The 24,513-nt window shown below is 36.8% G+C and overlaps 1 protein-coding gene across 10 annotated transcripts in view; it reads right to left on the reverse strand.

Moving 5' to 3' along the window:
- DLG2 (discs large MAGUK scaffold protein 2) overlaps positions 1–24,513 on the reverse strand; it is a 1,818,644-nt gene that overhangs the window by 919,351 nt on the left and 874,780 nt on the right. The window contains exon 1 of one of the 10 annotated variants that reach the window (XM_020993663.2): positions 7,012–7,099. The exons of the other annotated variants lie outside the window; for them this stretch is intronic. Coding sequence (XP_020849322.1) covers positions 7,012–7,026 — 15 coding nt within the window. The 5' untranslated portion in view covers positions 7,027–7,099. Of the gene's footprint in view, positions 1–7,011; positions 7,100–24,513 lie in introns of those variants that run through there. 10 annotated transcript variants of the gene reach the window in all.

The raw sequence follows: 24,513 nt of genomic DNA on the forward strand, positions 1-24,513 counted from the left end.
ACAAATAATCTTTCTGAATTAGGTGGTTCTGCTTGTGGAGAACCTTGGGTGGCGAGTACAACCACTCAGGCATTTATTTTTTAAGTTAATGTCTTTGCTTTTTTTTCTTTTAATATCACAATCATTTCCCCTTATACCATTCTCTCTTGGATCAAAGAAAACAGTCAAATGAAACTGACCGACAACAACTATGTCTGTCTATACCTATCACACTTGGCACCTGCAGTCATCAAAACTCTAGACTTAATATTAGTCGTTTAACTTATTCTGCATTCAGCTGCCTTTCTGAATTATTTTATTTACATTATTAAAGACATTGTGTTATTCTTCTAGTCGTGCTCATTTTACTTTGTATCTGTGCATACAAGTCTTCTTACATTTCTCTGAATTCTTCATACATATATTTTCTTACAGCATAATAATATCCCATTACATTTATAGCCTATATCCAATTCATGAGGACCCACTTTGCTTCCTGCTTTTTGCTACCATAAAAGTGCCATTATAGATGTTTCAGCACATACAAGACCTCTCTTTTTGTTTTTGATTTCTTTGGGATACATATCCATTAGTGAGATTACTGGGACAAAGAAAATTGAAAATTTGCCTTGACTGATTCCAGCTCAAATCACCTTTACAATTGTGGTATTGAAGGGTCTACTGGAGGGTTTTTCTGTTCTCCGTTCCCCAGACCTGGAAGGCACTTAGTACAAAATAGTTATGGTCCTGGCTAGTTTATGTAGCATTTTTATTGGTAATTTACTCTTGCTTACTAGCCATATCATTTGAAAAATGATGAAGAAAATGAATTCAAGAAGGAAACTTCAGCAAAGTATCTTTGAGACTATCAGGCCCCTAGCCCTGGGTTAGCTCGAACCCATTTTCAATAATAAAGAAGGCAGGTAATATATTTTATAAGAAATAAGAAGAAAGACAACAAGCAGTGATGTCCTTAATAGGGGAGTAAGTCCATAGGGGATGGCTTTTGTGTAAAGGTTAAATGCGAATGTTGAAGAAGCCTCCTTAATGGTCTCTGCACTTTTGCTACAACTATCCCAGCTCAGGTCTAATTTTAGTGAAGCAGATAATTAGATGATTTTAAAATCAAGTTTTTCAAGAGGAACTTGGATCAATACTTATCCATGTACATGTACAGGCTGGGACTCAGCAGTTGATTTATTTTCCTTTTTTAACACTTAGTTTCATTCCTTCTTAAAAAAATACATCCACATCTGAAGTGTCCCACATAGCACCCACAGTTGGCAGAGTGGATGGAGGGTCATACCCAATTAGGAAGAAATGAATTCAAATCTCATTTCTGATATCAACTATCTGTGGGACCCTGTATAAGTAACTTCACATCTTTAGGTTTTGTTTTCTTATTTGTAAAATGAGGATAGTAATACCTATAATGGGCAACTAGGTGGTGCAGGGAATAGAGTGCTGGGCCTGCAGTCAAGAAGACCCATCTTCCTGAGTTTAAATCTGGCCTCAGAAACTTAATACCTGGGTGACCTGGGCAAATCACTTAACTCTATTGGCCTCAGTTTACTCATCTGTAAAATGAGCTGGAGAAGGAAATGGCAAGCTCCTCCAGTATCCTTGCCAAGAAAACCCCAAATGAAATCAGGAAGAGTCAGAAATGACTGAACAACAATAGCAAAAACAATACCTACAGCAGGTGCGAAATGAGAGGTAACTTGGTATAGTGGATAGAATCAACCTCAGTGTCAGGAGGGCCTGTGTTCAAGTCCCACCTAGGATACATATTGTCTGTGAGATTAGTAGAAGTGAAGATGGAATACACTAGAGGCATGAGAGCTGGTCTGAGCAAATACAGAGAGTCAGGAGACAGTAGCTCAAAATTGATTAGCCTGGCCCCTTCCTACCTTTTCAGTGTTCACTCCTTTACTCCACTCCATGCATTCTACAACCTTACTATACTGGCTTACTTGGTGTTCTTCGTACATGATGCTCCATCTCTCTTCTCCATGTCTTTATGCTGGCTTTACCCCATGCCTCCTCACCTTGCCCCTTTGCTTCCCTAGATTTCTTCAAGGTTCAACTCAAATTCCACTTTCTATAGGAGGCATTTCCTGCCCTCTCTATTCTCTTCCTTGCTGCTAGTGCTTGCCCTCTGAGATTGCCTTTCATCTATTATGCCTATATCTCGCACATATGTAGTTATTTACTGCCTCCCCCCTCTTACGTTAATGTGAGCTCCTTGAAGGGGAGGACTATTTTTGCCTTTCTTTGTACACTAAATTTTTGGCACAGGGTTTGGCACTTAATAAATGCTTGTTTGCTGATTAACTGACAAGAAACAAGAAACAAGAAGAACACGCAGTGATGTTCTCAGTAAGGGAGAAAGTCCACAGGGGGTGGCTTTTATGTAAGGTACATTCAATAAGCCATTCCTTTACCTTTAGAGGATATCACAAAAAGGACTAACGATAAGTATCTAATTTCCATCAAGATACAAGAAACTCTGTATACTGAAAAGGAGAGGTTGTGTACTTATGAAGCTCTTTTTAAGTTGCTGCTCTAAAAAAGCTCCTTTATTTGCTCTATATGTTAAATCCCAACCTAGGATTACTTTTGGCAAATGAAGGGGGTGAGGTGGGGGTAAGGGGGGAAACAAGGCCTTGGGAGGCTGCTTTAGCACTCAGCCCTGCCAAGACCACAAGAGAAAACACATCTGAAAAAAATGAGATCCCTCTTTCCCATGACTAGCATTGAAGGAATGAGTCCTTTTTTTTTTTTTTGCCAGGAAGCATTATTAGAAACTTTACCAGGAGGATTACCCTCAGGCAAATAACCGTCCTGTCCATATTACCTAGTTAAATGACCAACCATTAAACATTTCAGAGCCTAGGTATGACCTCTCCAGGGATAACATCAAATCTCATAGGCAACTTTAAAACATTAGCCAGCTTTCTTAACGTGAATGTGCAAAGCAAAGAACTGTAAGACAGGATCAGTCAGCACTTACTTTCCACAGAAATCTCTGTCTCCAGTCATCCAGTCCATATGTTCAGTGATCTTTGCATAAGACACTAAAATGTAACCACTAATGTTGCATGACTATAATGCTTTTTTAAAAATTCCTATAGCTTTTCACTTTCTTAATATCAAGCAGCTTCCCAATGAGACTGCTGTCTTTGGGTCCAACTTCAAGTACACTTTATACACAGATTCACATGAATCTTCCAGTAACCAAATGCACAAAATGTGAGCTTGGGAGAACAGCCTTGTTTTTCAGTGAGGGTTTTCATAGTCTAAAAACAGTAGAGCTTTGGAGAGAGGAAGACATTCAGACTTCAAAATGAGAGATAACTCCATCTAAGTAGACAGCATACTGTCAATGCATGTAGGTATGTATAATACATTCATACATATATTAACATGCATATATATGTGTATGAACATGTGTATATAATGTATTTTTTATTTTTATATATATATATATATATATTCATTTGCAGAACCAAGGGAGAAATCAGGAACTGTAATTTTATCAACATGGGGAACTCCCTATTTGGAAGTTCTCTCTGCTAATGATTATGATAATTTATCTATAACTTCCAGTCTTAATGAGTTGCCTGGGACAGTAAGATGTTAGAAGGATTAGGTACATCAATTGAGTCAACTGAACCAAGATTTTAAAAATAAATAAAGTTTTTTGTAATTTTTAATTCACCTATAATTTCTCCCATCTGTACAAATACACTTTAAATAAAAAATAGTTATAAGCAGACATTAGAATTTTACTTTGAAAGAAAAAAAAACATTTCATTCTACTGCATCTAGTATGCACAAATGTACTGTGTCAATGGGTGCACCTTTGGCGTATTTTTATATTCTTGTCCTTACATCCCAAAGCAAATATGATTCAGTGACAAGATTTGAACCCAGGACTTCCTGACACCAAGTATGTAGTTACACAAAGCTGGAAAGACCATGAGTTGGGGGTCTATTGGTGGCTGTGTATCCATTATTCAAAGTCAATCACGTCAATTTGGAGATGTTCATCATGCAATTAGCCACTGAGCCATGCATTTTCTGGTCACATCAACCTTAAAGATTATCTACTTAAGTATAAATGGTTTGCCATAGATGTCAGTGGACAGAAGATCCAGACAAACGAAATTATAGAATCATGAAATATTGCAGTCATGTATGCATGTAGACAGATCACTTAACAGACACTATATGTCTGTGTATGTGTTGGTACAAATATTGATTCATAAATTCATCATACACAGAGTGCTCAAAGGAAGTAAAATTTGAGGAATACAGATTTCAGAGACTTTAGAATGTGATCCCTTCTCCTGTTGAAAATCTGTGGTTTTTCATTTGCAAAAAGTTACTAGTAAAGTACTTCTGTATTCAAAAGAACGTTCCAGGGTTTCCCAATGAAGATTGTACCCACTGAGTTGATGGTACAGTGAGAAATGAAAACCAGGATTCTTCTTTTTCAGAATTTGGCTTAAAAATCCACAAACACAAGCCTCAACTCTCTTTAACCCTCTCCTTCTGTTCCTCCCACCTCTGCAAACTGTTTTTTCAATGAGGCAAATGGTCCAGTCCTTCAGCACAAACTGGCCTGTAAAAAAACAGAGCCACTCTTAAAGAGGTAGGCTACTGGACCAAGAACAGCAGGACTGTTATTTAGCATAAAATTGTTGGAGAAATTAAATCTCTTTTTTGGGGGGCATATATATATATGTATGTATATATGTGTGTGCATATACATACATACATATATACATGCATATGTATGTATGTGTATATACACGAATTTCAAGCTTGAAACCAGGGTACTAATGGAGGCCAAGAGTCAATTTAACACATTCCTCTCAGAATTTTTGGTGATGAAAAGATAGAACATGAAGAGGCAAGCTGAACAGTTCAACTGAGTCTCATTTTATATAAAGGTTATTACAGTATAATAAAAATTATCTTGGAAAGCAATCCTTAAATTGCCCACAAGTACACACACACGCACACGCACACACACACGCACACACACACACACACACACACACATGTTAAATGTAGCTAGGTAGAACCAGTATGTCATTGTACACAGTTACAGCAATATAGTAATGATGATCAACTGTGAAAGATTTAGTTATTCTGATCAATACAATGATCCAAGATGATTCCAAAGGACTCATCATGAAAAATGCTATCCACCTCCAAAGAAAGAACTGATGAATTCTGAGTAAAAACTGAAGTGTGTGTGTGTGTGTGTGTGTATGTGTGTGTGTGTGTGTGTGTGTATGTATTTACTTTATTTTTTCTTGCTTTTCCAATATGGCTAATATGGAAATACATTTTGCATGACTCCACATGTATAATTGATATTTTTCTTGCCTTCTCAATGGGGGTGATGGATGAGGAATGGGAGAGAAAATTTTGAACTGACAATTTTTTTAAAAGAATATTATAAATGATAAATACATATATATACATATACATATTAAAATATAGCTAGGAAGGCATTAGATTAGGATCTCTCTGAACAAAAGAGGTCTGAGTCAGAAAATACATGTAGTTAAGATGGTTACTATGAAAACAACTGAATGTAAATTTATTTTTCACCAAACCAGGCTACACTAGCAGTCATAAAAAAGTGAACCTAGGCCAACTTCTACTTAAAATGATAGAAAACAAAATAAGCTAAAGTCTTGGTTGGCTCAAAAACTGTTAAGTAAGAGAAGAATAAATGTCTTTGAAAGAATTTCAGAAATAAATTTAATTCTATTAAATCATGAACACATACCCGACAACTGACTCTTTCCTGCTCTACTTTGAAGTGAAACAGGATACAAGAAAGCTAAAGAAAAGGGGGAGAAAGGTGATTCTAGCTTACCAGAAATGGTAAGAAGGCCAATAAATGCTTCTGAAAAGCAGAATGTGGGTGTGATGGAGAGGAAAGTCTAGAATCACGCACAGTGGGACTATGAGGTGGTCAAACTAAGAGAGCAAAGCATGCCTGAGATTAATTCAATTCTCCATCTCATTTTCACTCCAGGCATATTACGCTCATTGAGAAAAATAGGCTGAGTCTCAGGCTATGTAATTTCCTTTTCTCTCTCTGAGTTTCTGGAAATAAAATTAAGTTTCTTTTGAAGTAATCTTTTTTCACAAAATGAAACTACCTTTTACAGAAATCCCCAACTGATGGATCCAGGGGCAGGTATAATCACCACATCTCCTTCTTGAGATCTGAAGCTATGTCCAGTTGGGAGGGTGGGTGTGGTGGAAAGTTATCCCAAAGTTCCTTCCATGAACCAATGGAAGAAACAATGGTTAGCAGCTCCTGTCCTATCAATATTATAAATTACTAAGATCTTGAAGAAAAATTCCCACCTATCTTTATTCCATACCACCACAGAAAACAACAAAGCCTGTTGACCTAAACACTTCTGGTAAATAATCAGGAGCTTCTTCCACAGAAATTTGGAGAGTGTGGTCTAGGAATATCACGAAAATCTGTCTGTCAGAGGAGTAGGGGGAAGGTGATAGTGAGGTTGGGTAGAAAAGACATTGGTGGAGGACAGGGGAAGAAGATCCATCTTCCTTACTAAAAAGACCAAAGCATTTGAAAAGGTAAGACTGCCATTGTTAAGGCAGATGTCCCAATTCTCTGCGAAATTCTATCAAACTTTCTTAAAAGTTAGTTTCAGGGGCCAGGTAGAAGCCCATATAAGTTTTGTTAGGAAAGACTATAAATGACCTACAGCAAACAGCTATAATTAGAATGCTCAAAAGAGAATATAATACCATTCATGTCAACTTCTTAAAGCAAACTCTTAAAGTTGGCTTTCTGTATTAAAGAGCCCAAAGCTTCTGGAAAAGAGAGGGAAACATTAAGCAATGTACTTTGGCATACTGCGGCAAAAAGCTAGCAAGATCCCAAGATCACAGAATTTCAGAGATGGAAGGGACCCCAGTGGCTGTCTAGTCCAACCCATAGATGAAGGAATCCCCACAAGAACATACCTGATGAGCGGTCATCTAGTTTCTGCTTGAAGTTAATAAATGAGTTAATAATTGTTTTCAAATGAGTGCACTCTCTTACTGGAACCAAGAAAGAAATGCAAAGCTGGTGTAGGGGTGGGAGTAGAGAAGAAGGAAGGAATTTGGACACTGAGTTCAACCCAACATACTGGCAACTAAATGATGGACACAGTGTAATGAGTGCATAGAACACTCTGTTATCCCAGAAGGGAGTGATTAAAAAAAAAGCCAAGGATGGATCAACATAATGGTGGAGTTATATCTTGCAAATTCTCTGAGTTACCATTATCCATACATCAGGACAGAGCTGGTGCAAAGACTTTCTGGGGGTAGAATCTGCCAGTGGGTAGTAACTACAGATAAAAAGTAGACTAAAGGGTAATAGGATCCCTTAGAAGAACTTAAGTCATTCAGTTTTGTGAGCATGGAGGAAAATAGAATCATGAAATCATAGAATCATATACTTGGAAAGGACTCAGAATCTTAAGCTGTTCTAATTATCCAGCAATCCCTGCAGACTCTTTCCTGACTGGAAATCCTCCTTCTATCTATTGTAGGTAGCTAGGTGGCATAGCTCTGGACCTGGAGTGAAGGAGACCTGAGTTCAAATCTATCCTCAAATATTTCCTAGTTATGAGACTGGGCAAGTCATTTAACCTTTTCTTCCTTAGCTTCCTCATGGGTAAAATGAGGACAATAATATTGCTTATCTTCCAGCCCTGTGGTAAGGATGAAATGAGATACTATTTATAATAGCAACAGCTAGCATTTATATAGTGCCGTCAAGTTTGCAAAAAACCATAAATGTTCTCTCATTTTATCCTCACAATAACCCTGGGAGATAGAGGCTATTTTTCTTTTAGAGATGAAGAAACTCCGCTGCTTGGCACAGCACCAGGCAAAGAGTAGGTGCTTACTAGATGTTTATTGAAGGGCTGAACAGAGGTTAAATGACTAGTCATGGGTCACAGAACTAGTATAAAATGCTTTGTAAACTTTAAAGGCTCACACAAATGCTAACTACCATCAGTAGCAGGAGTAGCATTATCATCTTGTTCGTGTCCAGTTACACATTATCTCCCCTACCCATGAAGGTAGGGACTGTTTTTGTCTCTTGTTCTAGCACTTAGCCCAAGGCCTGGCATATATAGAGGACTCAGTAAATATTTGTTGTCTGACTGCTAGCTTCTGTGAGGAACTATTTGCTCACCCAGACCCTTTGAGACTGACTCTAGCACTGGTGAGAGAGATAGAGCCAGTTCCTTTGGGCTGCCATTATCAAACATGTTCTATGAATATTGTAGTGATCTGAGGAAAGAAGGATTTTAATTGCTAATAAGACCCCAGAGGTGTATTGTTCAAATGGCGGCTATTAAAACTCAGGAAACACTGTTTTGTAATGTACTTATGGTATACTATTGTGTATTAAAATGGGTAGAGCACTAGGCTTGGAGACCTGAGTTCAACTTTGGCCTCAGACACTTAGTAGCTATTAACTCTGCCTCATTTTCTTCATCTGTAAATGAGCTAGGGAAGGAAATGACAAACCACTCCAGTATCTTTGCCAAGAAAACCCCAAATGGAATCACGGAGAGTCAGACACAACTGAAAAGACTGAACAACAATAAATTATAATTTCTTGTGTTTGTACTTTTACCTCCCACTCTCCACCCCCAAAACACCCTAGAATATAAGCTTCATGAGGGCAGGATGTGCAACTTCTCTAAATTTTATCTCTCTACTAACATCTAGCACAGTACTATGTACAGGAGAGATAGTAATATGCTTGCTGAACTGAACTGCAATGGACTTTATGCAAATTACTTTCTCTCTTTAGGCTTCTTTCTTTCTTTCTTTTACTCATCCATTGAAATTAAAAAACTAGACTAGTGGATGCTCTGAAATTCCCTTCAATCTCTAACATTTGGCGAGCCTTTGATCCTGGGAGATACTTGTTCTTGGCAGCTCCTGCCCCAAGGAAAGTTTCAGCAACTATTTATTGGTACTTAACAAACTGAGAATAACTAACAAGGCCCCAGAGCAACAGGAGTGAGGAAATAGAGCACACATATTGTTAGCTCAAGGCAAAAGAGAATCAGGAATAAGAGAAACAATAAATGAGAGGCAAGAGAGTAGCAGGGCATTATAAATACATGTTCATTCTGGGTTACTTTGAAAAATCTAGCCTCTCTTTAATGGTAAAGGTACTCCAGGGATTTTCTAAAAGCCAGAACCAAACCTAAAACCGTTTCTAAGCAGAGTTTAGCATCTCAAATGCATAACTTTTGTAGGAGGGAAGATGGCGACCAAAAACCTACTGGCTTCCTTCATGGTCTTTTATGATCAATACAGACCACAAAAGAAGTTTTTAATCCAGTACTCTTAATGAATAAGAGTACACCTCATAAGAATATCAGGCTTAAACATGATCCTTGTAATCATGACAAAGGTAATGCATTTGATCATTGACGGCATATTATCTACTTCTTCCCTACATCAGTGTAATCCTGGACATATTCGGGATGGGGGGGGAGGAACCTGTGACCTCAACTGAGTCTAAGTTTTACAGAACAAATCCTTTTATTAAGGAAATTTGTTCTGTGAAGTTTGGATTCAGTCAAAGGGCCACACTTGAGGACCTAGAGGGCCACATGTGGCCTCAAGGCTGCAGGTTCCCCACCCCTGATAGATTCTCAGAGTCTCAGTCTTCTGGACTGCCTGCTTTGTGGGCTTGTTGTAGGAGAAGTGTTTATAAGACTTAAAACACTATGTAAATGGGAATGATATTATTATTGTTGCTGTTTGTTGTCCTTGCTATATATATATATAGTTTCATTACCAATGTAATTAAACTCACTCCATTAAAGCAGCTTGCATTCATCTTGAGATTAAGTAATTTTTTTTTTTTAAACATTGGTGTGGCCAAAATCCTTGCTCAAATGATAGCCTGTCTGGATACACTTAACCAGGCTGGTATTCAGATAATCGATATGCAATCTCAAAATAAAACTTCTCTCCCTGTCCCCTGGAAGCATTTATACTGCGGAAGACTTGAATTCAAATGCAGCCTCAATCACTTACTAGTTGTGTGACCCTGGGCAGACCACTCAACCTCTGTCAGACTTAGTTTCCCCAACTCTGAAGTGGGTATACAGCACCTCCTACCTCACAGAGGAGATAGTATTTGTAAAGTGCTTAGCAAGGTGCCTGACACATAGTAGCCACTTAAGTACTACTAATTCCCCTCCTATCTAGAATCATTAAGACAAAGTCAATGGAACTAATTCTCCCTATTGCTATACATATAAATGTTTTATGACTTATTTTCCCCCTTGAGACTCATCTCTTTCTTTTGTTTTATTTTTGTTTTTTTCTAGGCAATGAGATTAAGTGACTTGGCCAGGGTCACAAACTAGTACATATCAAGTGTCTGAGGCTGGATTTGAACTTAGGTTCTCCCGCCTCCAGGGCTAGTGCTCTATCCACTTCGCCACCTGGTTGCCCCTCTTGAGACACATCTTAGTGTGACTTTATGACACTTGCTTGCATTTATATGGTACTTCCAGGGTCACAAAGTGCTTTCCTGATTAACACTCCTGTTAGGTAGAAAGTTTGAGTATTATGAGTTCCACTTTGCATTTGAAGAAACTAAGGCTCAGAGGGAAAGCCCATGGTCATACAGCTAGTAAACATCACAGTCAGGATTCAAAATCAGCACCCCTGATTCCTCTATCATACCTCACTATTCTATCACTGCATCAAAATACTGGGGGGGGGGTGCCATTCCATGGGAAGTGTCATAAAGACTTTCCTAGTCATTGTAATTTGAATGCTTTCTAGAAATTAACACAATTTCTAGAAATTTCTAGAAAAGATGGCACAGTCAAGAGAGCTCTGGTCCTAGAGTCATAAAGACTTGAATTTAAATCTGACCTCAGGCACTTACTAGTTATATGATCCTGTCCAAGTCATTTAATCCTATTTGCCTCAGTTTCCTCAAAGGCAAAATGATGAAAATAAAAATACCTACTTTTTAGGGCTGTTGTGAGTTTCAAATGAGATAATATTTATAAAAAGCACTTAGCACCATGCCTGGAATATAGTAGGTACTATATAAATGCTTATTCCCTTCCCTTTTCTGCATATATGTGTCCTTTCATTCTTTTTTTTAAAAGCATTTTAGCATTTCACAGTCTACTTATGCTCCATTCCACTGCCCTTGGTGTTGATACTATTTTTAATTTTCTGTGATTTGTAGCCTTGTAACATCCCTGGGAGGATAAGTAATGGGTTTTTGCAAGGACTTTGGGATCATTAAAGGTACTACTCATTTTCTCAAATACATCTAGCTGTATATTTCCTATTTGATCTTTGGTCTATCTAATCATTAATCTAAAACACTTGTCTAAGAGACATCTACTGATGGAATAGTTTGTAGCTATGTTTCCTAATCTAAGTAATATGCAATTTTTTAATCCCCTTTGTTTTTCCAGGATGAATGGTTAGAACAATTTCTTTGGAGTACTTATTGCTATTTCTGAGGAAACTTTGGTAGTGTCTTCTTGGCTTAGGAGTACACATTTCCTGACATAGGAAACTCTTTCATTTGAAACCAAATAAAAAACTAAGAAACTATAGAACTAAAAAACCCCACTTTTGGTAAATACCTGCCTTCCTGTTTTAACACCTGAGTTCATGTCAAGGTCTTGCCACAAATTAAAAAAAAATCATCCTTACAACTGGAAATTTTTCGCTATTCAGAGTGTCTATGGAGTCTTCTTAAATCTCATTTAATATAAAACATTTGTTCAGCACAGTGAATCTTATTTCTCCTCCATGGCCCACAGTTTCATTTTCCATAAAATGAGGAAGATAGACATTTCTAAGGTCTTTTCTAGGTTTATAATTTTTCATCTGTGACCTGTTACATATCAGAGACAAAAAATATAAGACACGGTGCCTGCCTACTTGGAATTTAAAGTCATGGAACTTAAAACATTCATATATGAAAGAGTTAACATAAGACAGCATCTGTATAGCACAGAGAGCAGTAAATTCAGAGGCTGAAGACTTGATTCCAGATCTCAGCTCTATTGCTAGGAGACATATGTAGTGGACTTATATGACCTTGTACAAATCACTTTATTGTCTTTGGCCTTAATTATTTCATTTATGAAATAAAGGAGACGCGCTAGATGATCTTCAAGGTCCCTCCCAGCACTGCCAATCTAAGATTCTATGCTGTTCAGTATTATAAAAAGATGTCATAACAGGTCAGAATCAGGAGGCATCCATTAGCACAATTACTCAGGCCATAATGTGCACCACCACCACCACCACCCTAGAAGTCAGTTAGTCAGTCAAAAAAGAGTCATAAAATACCTTCTATGTACCAGGAAATGTGCTATATGTTGGGGATACAAAGAAAGGAAAATGATAATCCCTACTTTCATGGAGCTCACAGTCTAATGGGAAAGACAACATGCAATCAACTATGTAAAATCAAGCTATCTAGAGGATAAAGGAACAATAAGAATAGTGGGACGGCACTAAAATCAAGAAGGATTGGGGAAGGCATCTTGGAGAAGGTGGGATTTTAGGAAAGACTCAAAGGAAGCCAGGGAAGTCAAGAAGCAGAGATGAGGAAGGACAGTATTCCTAGAATTGGGGACAGCCAGGGAAAATGTCTAGTGTCGGGAGATGGAGTTTCTCGTGTGAGGAAGAACAAGGAGACCAGTGTCAATGGATCAGAGAGTCTATGGAGGGGAATAAAGTTTCAGGAGACTGGAAAGGCAAGAAGGGAGTAAGTTATGATAAGATTTGAATATCAAGTAGAGGATTTTATATCTGATACTGTAAAAGACTGGGAGCCATTGGAGTTCAGTCAGTAGAGGGCTGACATGATCAGAACCGAGTTTTCTCCTCCCTGCAGGTCTTCAAGTCATTTTGTTGTACTTTGAAAGTTATCCCTTTTAGAGGCAGGCACTTCTTTATATTTTAAAGATTCTTAATCTCTGAGAAGCTTTTAGGCTTATGTTATGTTATGTTATGTTACGTTACGTTATGTTATGTTATATCATGTTACGGGGGGATTCCTTTCAGGAATGGGTTAGTCTAGAAAGGTCCTTTTTCACTCATATCCTATGACTCTGTTGCTTTTCCTATATGTGTGTGATAGGCAAAGAAGGCTTCATACTGAAGCAAAGCTTCAGATTATGTGAATCAACATAATCTATTTGGTGAGGGTACAAGAAAGTAGCCTGGCTGGAGAAAGGGAATCCTATTCTAGACTAGTAAAATATGAAGTACAACAGAGACAGAAAGGGTTCCTTGAAAGTCAGGTTGGTGAGTTCCCACTCTCTACTATTGGGAAAGGGGAACCATTCAAGCTTTCTTGAGCAGGAGAGTGTGATGATGGTGAAACTATTCAAGAAACTTAACCTGGCAGCACCTCTACCTATGCTGTTTATTTTTTCCTGAGTCAATGACTGATTGGGAATGAGATATGAAGGAGAATGGAGAATCAATGATAACACTGAGGTTTCAAACAGGGAAGGCTGTATGAAAAGAAAAAAAAAGCAGTTAAGCTACAAAAGGAAATAATTAGTTTAACTGTATGCATATTAAGAGGGTACTGAGAATTGAAGGCAATGCTTATGACAACCCAAGCCCTGTTGATTTAAGTCTCTTACTCTGTCCCTCATACGAGTCCCTTCCATGATATCTATATGGCCACCATGTGGTACATTTCCATGGCCTAGGGTATAGGGCACCCAAGCTGGAATCTGGAAGACCTGGGTTCAGATCCTGCTTTAGACACTTACTAGCTATATGACCTTCAACAAGTCACTTAAGCTCACTCTGCCTCAGTTTCAGCATCTGTAAAATGAAGGGCTCTAAGCTTCAGAGATACCTTGAAGCTCTAAATCTATGGTCTTATGATCCTTCATCTGAACTACTGAAGTAGCCTCCTTCCAATTCTGTCTTTTCAACTATCTTTCCTTTCTCCAATGAATTATTCTCACTATTGCCCCAGTCATTTTTATTATAAATCTGATCATATAATTTCTCTCTTCAAAACTTTTCAGGGGCTCCATATTACTAACCAACTGACATTTAAAGTAACACAGTATCAATTAATCCACAAGCATTGTATAATCACTTACTATATAATCAGGAAGTATGCTAGGCACTGGGGAATACAATTATAAAGGTGAGAATTGCTGCCTTCAAGGAGCTTACTTTCTACTGGGGAGGGGGATACAACTTGTATCTTGTCTCACATTCACCTAATACTTATATTTAGGATGCCTCCTCTGTAAATATAAAGTGATTAAGTTGGGGGACAGCACTAACTACTGGTAGTGACTGGCATCTTATATAAAGAGAATGTTTCATGTATTCAAGAAGTGGAATGAGAAATGAATTTGTAGGTCTAGGTTCAATTTGTCTTTCTGATACTTTATAGAGCTGTGACTTTGAACAAAGAATTTCTCTGAGCCTTAGTTTCTGTATCTGAAAAAGAGGCACATTATTATTTCTAATTCCTTCCTCGAAATGTTATTTTGTTTATTAACAAATGTTCTAATTGTTTATTAACATTTCTGTTAATCATAAACATAACAATAATTAATATCACATACAGTAAGAGATGACATTTTCATTATGGTCTGTTCTGAATTTCTGAGGGTATCTCAAGCAAAGTATAATTTTAATGAAACTCTGAAAGAGGAATATTCTTTGTTAAACCAAATCCCTTCAATCTGGTTTTGCAAAATATTATCACTGTACCTAAAGTATGGTATATATGTAGGAGAAATCAAGATTGATTTCTGTATTATCATGAAGACTAAATGGCTATTGTACTCACTCCCCTTTGAATGGGTCCCTGATGGCTTATATTATTTCATTTCTCATATGGAAGTGTCTATGATGGGATGGGTAATCTATGTATATTTTCAAAACATTAAAAAGAAAGTCCCCGATATACAAATTATAATTAATTGCACAGTCAGAGTGGCCACTCAATATTGCCATTATTTAGGGATTTGCACAAAGGAAAATGGCAGAACTTCCAGTACTGCTCCATATGGATGAGAACAGGGCAGCTGAAATAAACACCACACAGATACTTGGCACATGGAAATGAACAACAAAAGAATCCAAAGTACAAATGACTAAAAGCTTCTCAGAGATTAAGAATCTCTAAAATGTAAAAAAAGTGTCTGCTTCTAAAAGGGATAATTTTCAAAACTACAACACATAGTAATACTAGCTCACATTTCCATGGCTTTTGAAAGTTAACAAAATACTTTTCTCAAAACAACGATGTGCAATAATTATTCTAAGTATCATACCTGGTACATTTCCATTGCATAAAGGATAGGACAATGAAATTGGATAAAGAAACTGAGGCAGATAGTAGGTAAATGACTTGGCTAAAGTCATGCAAATAGGATGTGGTAATGTCAGGATGCAAACCCCAGTTCTTCCCATGTATAAATGTATGAAGTGCATATACTCTCTGCAAGCACTTGAAATACAAATCACAAACAATACATTCCCTGATGTCAAAGAAAACATATCCCAATGGGGGAGTCCATGGATAGAAGAGGTTTTAGCTTCAAGACAGCTGTAAAGGCTCTAATGATTCTTGGGACATGGCCTTTAAGATGACTTCCACTCATCTTAGTTTGTGTTTATTTTGTATATGGATTTACAGTAGAAAAGGATTTAGAATCAGGAAGACCAGAATTCAGTTCTTGCCCCAGATACTTACTAGCTGTGTAACCCTGGACACACCACTTTACTTCTCAGTGTCCCAGTTTCCTCATTTCAACATAATAAAATGAATAGCACCTACTGCACAGGGTTATTTTAAGGATCAATTTAAATATGATACTATGCATAAAATGCTTTTGAAACATTAAAACACTATGAAATTTTAGCTGTTATCATCATCGTCACCTTCATCTTCTTCATCATCATCATCATCACTTACTGATATGTATATACCTTGTTCCCCGAGTAGAATACAAGAATTTTGAGGTCAGAGGCTTTTTTGTTTGTTTGCTTTTGTCTTTGTATCCCAGAATCTGGCATGTAATGGGCATTTAAAAAATGTTGAATGAATGAATGAATGAATGAATGAAAAAGGGAACCTTCAGAGAGGCAGCATTGTACAGCACAGAAAAAAATTGAATTTGGAGTCAAAGGACCTAGGTTCAAAGAGAGGCTCTGCTATTTATTAGCCACATGACCATGGACAAGTCACTTAACCTCTATGAGCCTTAATTACTTATCTCTAAAGTGATAGGATTAAGCTAGATAACTATCTCTAAATCTATGATTCTTTATTGTGACATCATGATGATGAACCAAAGAAGAATATTTTAAAAAATAGCATATGTCCAAAAAAAGAGACTAATAAAATCCTCTATATTGAGGGTAAAAATGGTCATATCATTGACCATTTCTGTGACAAATGACTAATACTAACAATAAATTATCATTTTTATACTACACTGAGGAAGCTAAAGTGATTTATAATGAATCACTCTAACTTTGGGGAACGAGAAAACTTAGAGCTTCCACTTATTGGAATTTTGTCTTCATTAGTAATTCATTAGTAATTCTCAGAAGAGTCCAAAGCTATGAGGAAATGGATCCAACATAAGCAAAGTTGATTTCTCTCTTGGTTTTGTTTTTAAAGCAACTGAAATGCATTTAATGTCCTCGAGCTGATAGACTAGATTGGTTGTGCAAGGGTACAGGGAAATGAATAGTATTAAACTAGCCCATTCTGAAACTAATGTGCTGCCAAAATATCAAAATAAAATCAGAACATAATTTGCAAATGAATTGTACGCATTCCTCCAGAGACAGAAACTATAACTAGGATTGTCAACAAATGGCCAAATAAATGGTTTATTTGAATTAGAGACAAGATAAAACCATAAATTACTGTACCAAACTTCTGTTATTACTTTTTTTTTGAAGCGGGGCTTCCAGAGAGCTAGCCAAGGATGATCTACAAAAAATCCCAAAGAACATAATAATCTAGAAATGTAAAGAGGAGGGGCCTGGATTTAATGGTTCTGCCAGCTATAATATTTAATTGGACTCATCGATACAACAATAACTGGAGTAGGCATGGTAAATTATGGCTTCTGTTGTGGAAAAATAGAAAAGTGTAATTAGGAATTTGTTCCATACATCAAGTGAGCAGAACAACTCTGAAAAATCTGACCAGATAGCAGCCTGTCAGAGAAGAATCTCTGTGTATGTGGGGAAAGGATTTTTTTTGGGGGGAGGGGTCAGGGTTAGTAATTTGCAGTCTCAATAGTAGTCAACAGTGTAATTTAGAAGCCAGAAAACTAATATTATCTTAGGCTGCATTCAGAACACTATGGTAGCCCTGTCCCAAGCTTCCCTTTTACTGCTAAAGCCATCACCGTCTTGTTGGACCTCCATGACCAAAAAATATTGGTGTTATACTCAACTTCTCACATTCACCTAGCCCACAGACCCAATCCATTGCCAACTCTTGACATTTCTACTCTAACAATCTTTCTCATATACATTCCTTTCTCTCCATTTCCACAGCCACCATCCTAGTTCAGGGCCTTATTGCTTCAATGTTCAGGACTATTGCAATAATCTTCTACCTAGTCTCACTACCTTCTTCTAATCCATTCTCTGCTCAGCTGCCAAAATGATTTTTTTTTCCTAAAGCATTGCTTTGACCATGTCACCCATTTCCCCTGCTCAGTGAGGTCCAGTGACTTCTTGTCTTCTCTAGGACACAATATAAATTCCTCTGGCAGTGAAAGCTTCTGGCACTTTCTTATGTTCCTCATGTTCCTCCACTTTACAATCCAGCTACATAGTCCTACCTTGCTGTTCCTTGCACACAGTACTCTATCTCCATTTCTGGGCCTCTGTCCAATCTCTCTCCCATGTACAGAATTCTCTCCTTCCTCACCTCCTTCTCTTGGTTTCTTTCAAATCTTAGCTCAAATACACCTTTCCATGGGAGGCTTTTCATAGTTCCCAAGGCTGCTAATGTCTTCTCCCTCCAAGATTACTTCCTATCTAATCTGTATATATTTTATATGTATCTTGTTACTTTTACATTTTTCTATTTTTCTCCTCATTAGCATGTGAACTCCTGGAGGGAAGTGTCTATTTTTACTTTTACTTGTATCACCCCAATTTAGCACAATACCTGGCATAAAGTACTTAACATATGCTTGTTGACTTGCTATCACTTCAGCTAAGAAAACATGGACAACTAGAGAATGCTGTACTCTCTCCCACAGCGTAACAAACTTCCCCCCTTCTACAATGTAGACTGAGTCCCCAGAGGGCATTGGGATTTTAATGACACCAGTATGCATAATACCTGCAATTGATTTAATTCAGTAAACATGTATGAAGGGCCTACTATGGATAAGGCACTGGGGATACGATGATGGAGAAGATACAAGCTAATTTCTCAAGAAGTTTACAATCTAAAAGCGTTGGTGAATAACTGATGCAGGACAGAAAAGGCTAAGTGCAAAGATTTCCAATTGCAGTGCTAGGAGGGAGGCATCAGTTTTATGTGGGTAGGAGGTTGTTTTGTGGGGACAAATTATAGAAGACTTCAAAGAGAAGTTGATATCTGAAGGAAAGGCTATTTCAGCAAAAAAAAAAAAAAGGGTAGAGAAGAGTCTATTCCAGGTAAGAAAGATCCAATTAGCAAAAGTCCACAAATGGAAGAAGGAAAGACAAGAAATATATTTCAGCTTGGCCAGAATGTAGCTAAAGGCAATAGCATGAGAAGGTTGAAGAGCAAAATGAAAGCCAAATTGTAAAGGCCCCTGAATTTCAGGTATGAGAGTTTATATTTTACTTAGTAATTCTGCTTCAGTAACATTATTAGCTATGAGAAATTGGGCAGATAGCTTTACTTTTCTCAGCCTCAGTTTTCTCATCACTAGAAGGAGGGACTAAAACTAGATGGGTTCCTACCTAGCCCTAAATCTATAATTTTATCACACAGTAAATCCTAATCCAGGCCTACTCTTATACTCCCAGAGTTCCAGTTCCAAATTTCTAATTGCCTGTTGAACATTTCCATCTGGATGCTTTGTCAGCATCTCAACCTCAGCATATCCCAAATTGAACTCATCATTCTCTGCCTAAAACGTCTCTTTTCTCAAAGCCTTTCTCTGTCTGATTCTGGCATTCAGAGTTTCAGAGTTCTTAAGAATGACAGTAACAACAACAACTCAGGCACATTTTCTTCTTCCTCTCATGGTCATCTTCCCCTTAAGTGCCAGTTAACTGCCAAATAGTATTGATTTTATCTGCAATTTATGCCAAATATTCTTCTTTTTCTCTACTTTCACTGTACCTGTCCCAGTTCAGATTCTCATCTCATCAGATCTCATCCAAACTGTTAGAATAGACTTTTAACAAATCTTCTACTCTAGTCTTTCATATTTTGACTGTTTTTTTTTTAATTTCAGAGCAGTTAAACTTGCTAATGTGCAAGTCTGACATTTCACTCCCTCACTCAAAAACATATTTTGGCTCCCTATTGCTTGTAGGTTATAATATAAACTTATTAGCCTGGTATTTATGGTCCTTGCCAACTTAGCTTCAATATATCTTTTCAGTCTTATTTCACGTTCACGCTATTCGCCTACTTGCCAGTCCCCAGGACGTTATGCAATTTATGTTTTGAACTGTGCTAATAGCTCTTATCCAATCTTATCCTGTACCCTCATCTCACATGGTTGTTGTGAAAAGAATTTTTTTTAAACCATGAAGTGATGTGAGCTATTTCTGTGAGGCCTGTAGAATAGTTATATCAAACTATATTTTATTCAGTGCTATTCTTGCCATTAAATTTGTGCTATAAAAATCAACTTAAACTCCTGGTAGGGAAAGACTTGGTCATGATTATTTTGAATGAATGGGAACTCATTAATTCAGACATTTGTTGGTTTGTTTGTTTTTCTGATTTGATGCATTCATCAAAATAAGAGGGGGCCCAAATAGCAAACACAGAACATGTCGAGCCTCCACGTTGATATAGAACAAGGAAGAGGAGGGACTATAAATACTCAATGGCGAACTGCAGCAGATCATTGCATGACACATAAACACTGATAACAAGTTGCTGGTCTCATTAGGACCCAGACACGCTAAGCGCTAAATTCCCTCATGTAGGCTGCTGAGTGTTTTTCTATTACTTTCAAATGAAGTAATTCATCTGTGCAAAATGAGAGAATTGAATATTCATGAGATAAGAGATAATTTTTCTTATCCCTGGAAAATTTTTTTAGGCTGTATATTACCTGCTGAGTTCCAACTGTATGAAAATGGACTAAATATAATTTACCAATTAAGCTGATGCCAGTATACATTCATCAATTCTGAATGACTGCTGATTGTTCACAACACTAGCTATGGATGAAGTATAAAGGTATGGACATATAGCTAAGTCAAAGATATATATGCCCCAAATAAGTTTCAAAATTTTTTTTACAAGATGAAATCAAACATGTGAATTTCATAAAACTGAATCTCTGAGATGAAAAGGGTCCTTGAAGACCATCTAGTCCAACTCATAGGTGAGCAAGAATTTCCTCTAGTCTATCTATACCTATGTCAGATTGTCAGTAAATGTCACCACATAAAATGTGGTACCTAGAATTGAACACTGTATTCCAGAAGCAATCTGCCCAGAGGGTATAGTACAGGGCAACTTTCACCTCCCTGTTCTACATAGCATGCTTTTATTTATGCAGCCAAGTAGTTCATTAGCCTTTTTGGCTGCCTATTCCACCTACTGACTATAACCCATCCCATCTCAACCCAATCTCTACTCTTCTCTACTTGCACAGTTAAATTTTGGAACCCATGTATAGAAATTAACGTTTGTATCTATTTTACTTAGTCAAATTAGATTGAAAAAATATCATTAAGAGCAGCTTGACTGCTACAATCAGTTATTTTCATATGTGTATGTGTATGCGTGAATAATTGTGTGGGTAAGATGATAGTCCAAATGGCCAACTTGATCACTAAAATCAATGTAATATTTGGGACCCCAAAAGAAGATACTCAAGTTTGGGTTAGTAATTGTTTAGCATGTCTAAAAGCAAGCCGCCAAAATGTAATCATCAATTCATTCATTCAATTCATTCATTCACAAGTATTTATAATATGCAACATAAGGTGTGATATGCTTAAAAACATTTAAATAATGTAAAGCTCATGTTCTCAAGGATTTAATAATACAAGCAGAGTAAATATGCATTTATGTAATGAGGCTTAGCTCAGCTTTCAGCTTCAGTAGCTTAAAATTACGCTGACTTTTGATGCACCCTATATAATACAGTATAACTATATACTATTAATCTACATATCGACATACCATTGTTAGTGTAGTATTAATACATAAATGTGTGTGGTATTATTATCTATATAGAATATGATAAATACATAAATTTATTATAAAAATGTGCTATATAATTACAAGAGGGAGAGATCATTCATTACCATTTGGCAGATATGGAAATGATTTGTGGAGAAGAAGCAATTGAGATAGGTCTTGAAGGACAGGTAAAAGACGTCAATGGGCAGAGATACAGAAAGAAGGGAAAAAAGGAAAACATTCTAGATTGAGGGAATGTCATGGACATTAAGGGTAGAGAAGGAAAACATACCATAAATCATCATAACATAGTTCTCCAGGATTGGCAAAAAGCTTTCCTCATAATTATTCTATAGATTTTTGCAAGGATTAGTTGTATTCTAAACATGAGGACAGTGAGAACTGGAGAGATTAACTGACGTGCTGATGATCCCACAAGCTAGTAAATGTCTGAGACAGAATTTGAAACTAGGCCTCTTGACATAAGTCTACTAACCTAGTCCCAATAGCACATTGGCTCTCATTTTTGATAATTATCATTTGGATGAAGTGCAGATTATTTCTTATGAGATAAGGGTGGAAAGGAAGAATGAAACTGGCTGATGGATGGCCTTAAATGCCACACTAAAGAGCTCTGAATTTTTTTTTTTGTTAGGTATTGGGAACAACAGGTGATTAAAAACAAATAATCTTTCAGGTGAGTCATGTGATCATAGTAGACTTGCTTAAAAACTTGTTTCAGGACAGAACCTGTTATATTTTTTTCCTGTCAAATATTAAGCAACTGGAGTTCTCAGTAGACCACTGAGTTCAAATAATGAGGAACATTCTCTTGGTGAATTAGATGAAATCAGATTAGGAACAAACAATGGCAAAACAGTATTTATATTATGTATTACCATGACATCTTAAATCCTATTATTAAGAGTTCACATTTCTTTTGTGCTGTATGGTTTCCAAGCTATTTTCCTCAGAAGATCTCCTTGAGAGAAGTATTTTTCCTATTATTTTATAGTTCAGAAAACTGAGGTACAGAGAGTTTAAGGTAATTACAATGGAAGAATGCTTTTCGCTAAACCAGCTACTTCTGAAATTCAATCTTCTACACTCCTCTTGTGAATCCAGAGAAGATCGCAAACTTTGGTTCTATTCAAGTGCATTTTTACATGGATGAACCATGGTATGTAGGCTTGTTCTAGATCACAGCTTTGATCTGTGTTCAGTTAAAGTAAAAACCAATTTCTTTTGAACTATATCTCAATAGTTGTCATTTCTCTGGATACTCAGGTAGAGCATTGGAAAGACAAATCATATACTTGCATATAACAAATGCAATTAAATGGGAACCAAAAAAAAATCCACACAAAAGGTACAAATATATTCACCAGAAGGAGGTGCATTTCAATGTAAATCTTCAAGAAGAATGGAGGAAAAATAAAGATTACAAAGAACTGTCATCTGTGGCAGAAGCTATTAATCATATCACAATGAAGAAGTAATGACTGTCTTACACTTGTGCAATTCTTCAAGGTGAACTTCAAAAAGAAGGAAGCCAATTGAAGGAAAACCAAGAAAAAAAATACATGAATCACTGTGGAAAATTAATTGGCAGAATTTCATAAATGACTCTCTTAATAAGTAAAGGCAAAATTTATTCCTGCTTTTTAAAAGTCAGGCTTTAATGTTTTTCCATGTGAAGTGTTTTTAGAATAGATTTCTATTATCTTTGATTTTATCATTGTCTACATTTCCTCCTCTATTCTTTTTCTCCTTTCCCAAGGAGCTAGGAGCTAATCCTTCAATCAAATGTTTTTAAAAGTTAGAAAAAAAGAGGAAAAAAGTCAGTAAAACTGACCAAAACTTTGAAAAAGGAATCTGACATCTTAACAATATTCCAAACACATCAATCCTAATCTTTACAAAGTACAGGAGGTAATACCTTGGCATATCTATTCTTTGTGTTCTTTAGAATTTTTACATTAAGGGGCAGTTATGTTGCACAGTGGTTAGAGCACTGGCCCTGAAGTCAGGAGTACCTGAGTTCAAATCTGGCCTCAGACCAAACATTTGACACGTACTAGCTGTGTGACCCTTGGCAAGTCACTTAACCCCAACAGCCTAAAAAAAAAAGAATTTTACATTAAGTTTCAATTGTTTTGTGGTAGTTCTTTCCATTTATATTATAATAACTTTGTATATTTTTTCTAGCTCTATTTACTTAACTTGTGCCAGTTTCTATGTCTTTCCAGGTTTCTCTTCATTTTTCATGCTTGCTGCTTCTTACATTACAGTAATATTCCATTACATTCATGTACCATAATTTGTTTATGGGACATTGGGTCACTCCCAATTAATGATATCTACTTAGTTTCCAGTTCCTTAGTACCACAAAAGCACTGCTACAAATATTTTGCTGAGTATGGAGCCTTTCTATTTGACATTGATGTACCTGGGTATATCCCTCATGGTGGAATCTCTAGGTCAACAATCAAATATATTTTAGCCACTTTATTGGAATGATTCCAAATTGCTTTCTAGAATGATTGTACTTATTCAAGGTGCCATCAACAATGTCTTTCTCCCACTCCATTATGAATTATTTTAATCTTTTGTTATCTTTGCCCATTTCATGGTATTCAGATACAGCTCCAGTATTGTTTTGATTTGTATTTTTATTACTATTGATTTGAAGTATTCTTTCATTAGCAAGTAAAAGTATTTTTCGAAAGTTACCACATGATCTTGATCACAACAGCATACTTAACTTGTAGCTAATTAAGAGTTATTTAGGTGCTTGAAATGTTTTACATATTAATGTATAACAATGAAAGCTCCATTCATACCCTACAATTAGGAGGAAGCCTCCTTATGGACTTGAAGCTTAAGCAGAAGCCCAAATAAGGAGATACAAAAAAAAAAGATTGGCAAATAGGAGTGAAAGAATAAAACTCTTTACGAATAAAGGGAAGAACATGGACAGAGAGAGAGGAATACATCTTACCCCAGGTACTGAAGCATCTAGGTGGCACTAGACATAAAAGTCACTGTGTGAT

This window comes from Phascolarctos cinereus, unplaced genomic scaffold (genome assembly GCF_003287225.1).
Source record: "Phascolarctos cinereus isolate Bilbo 61053 unplaced genomic scaffold, phaCin_HiC Scaffold_726;HRSCAF=1367, whole genome shotgun sequence".
Classification (NCBI taxonomy): Eukaryota; Metazoa; Chordata; class Mammalia; order Diprotodontia; family Phascolarctidae; genus Phascolarctos; species Phascolarctos cinereus.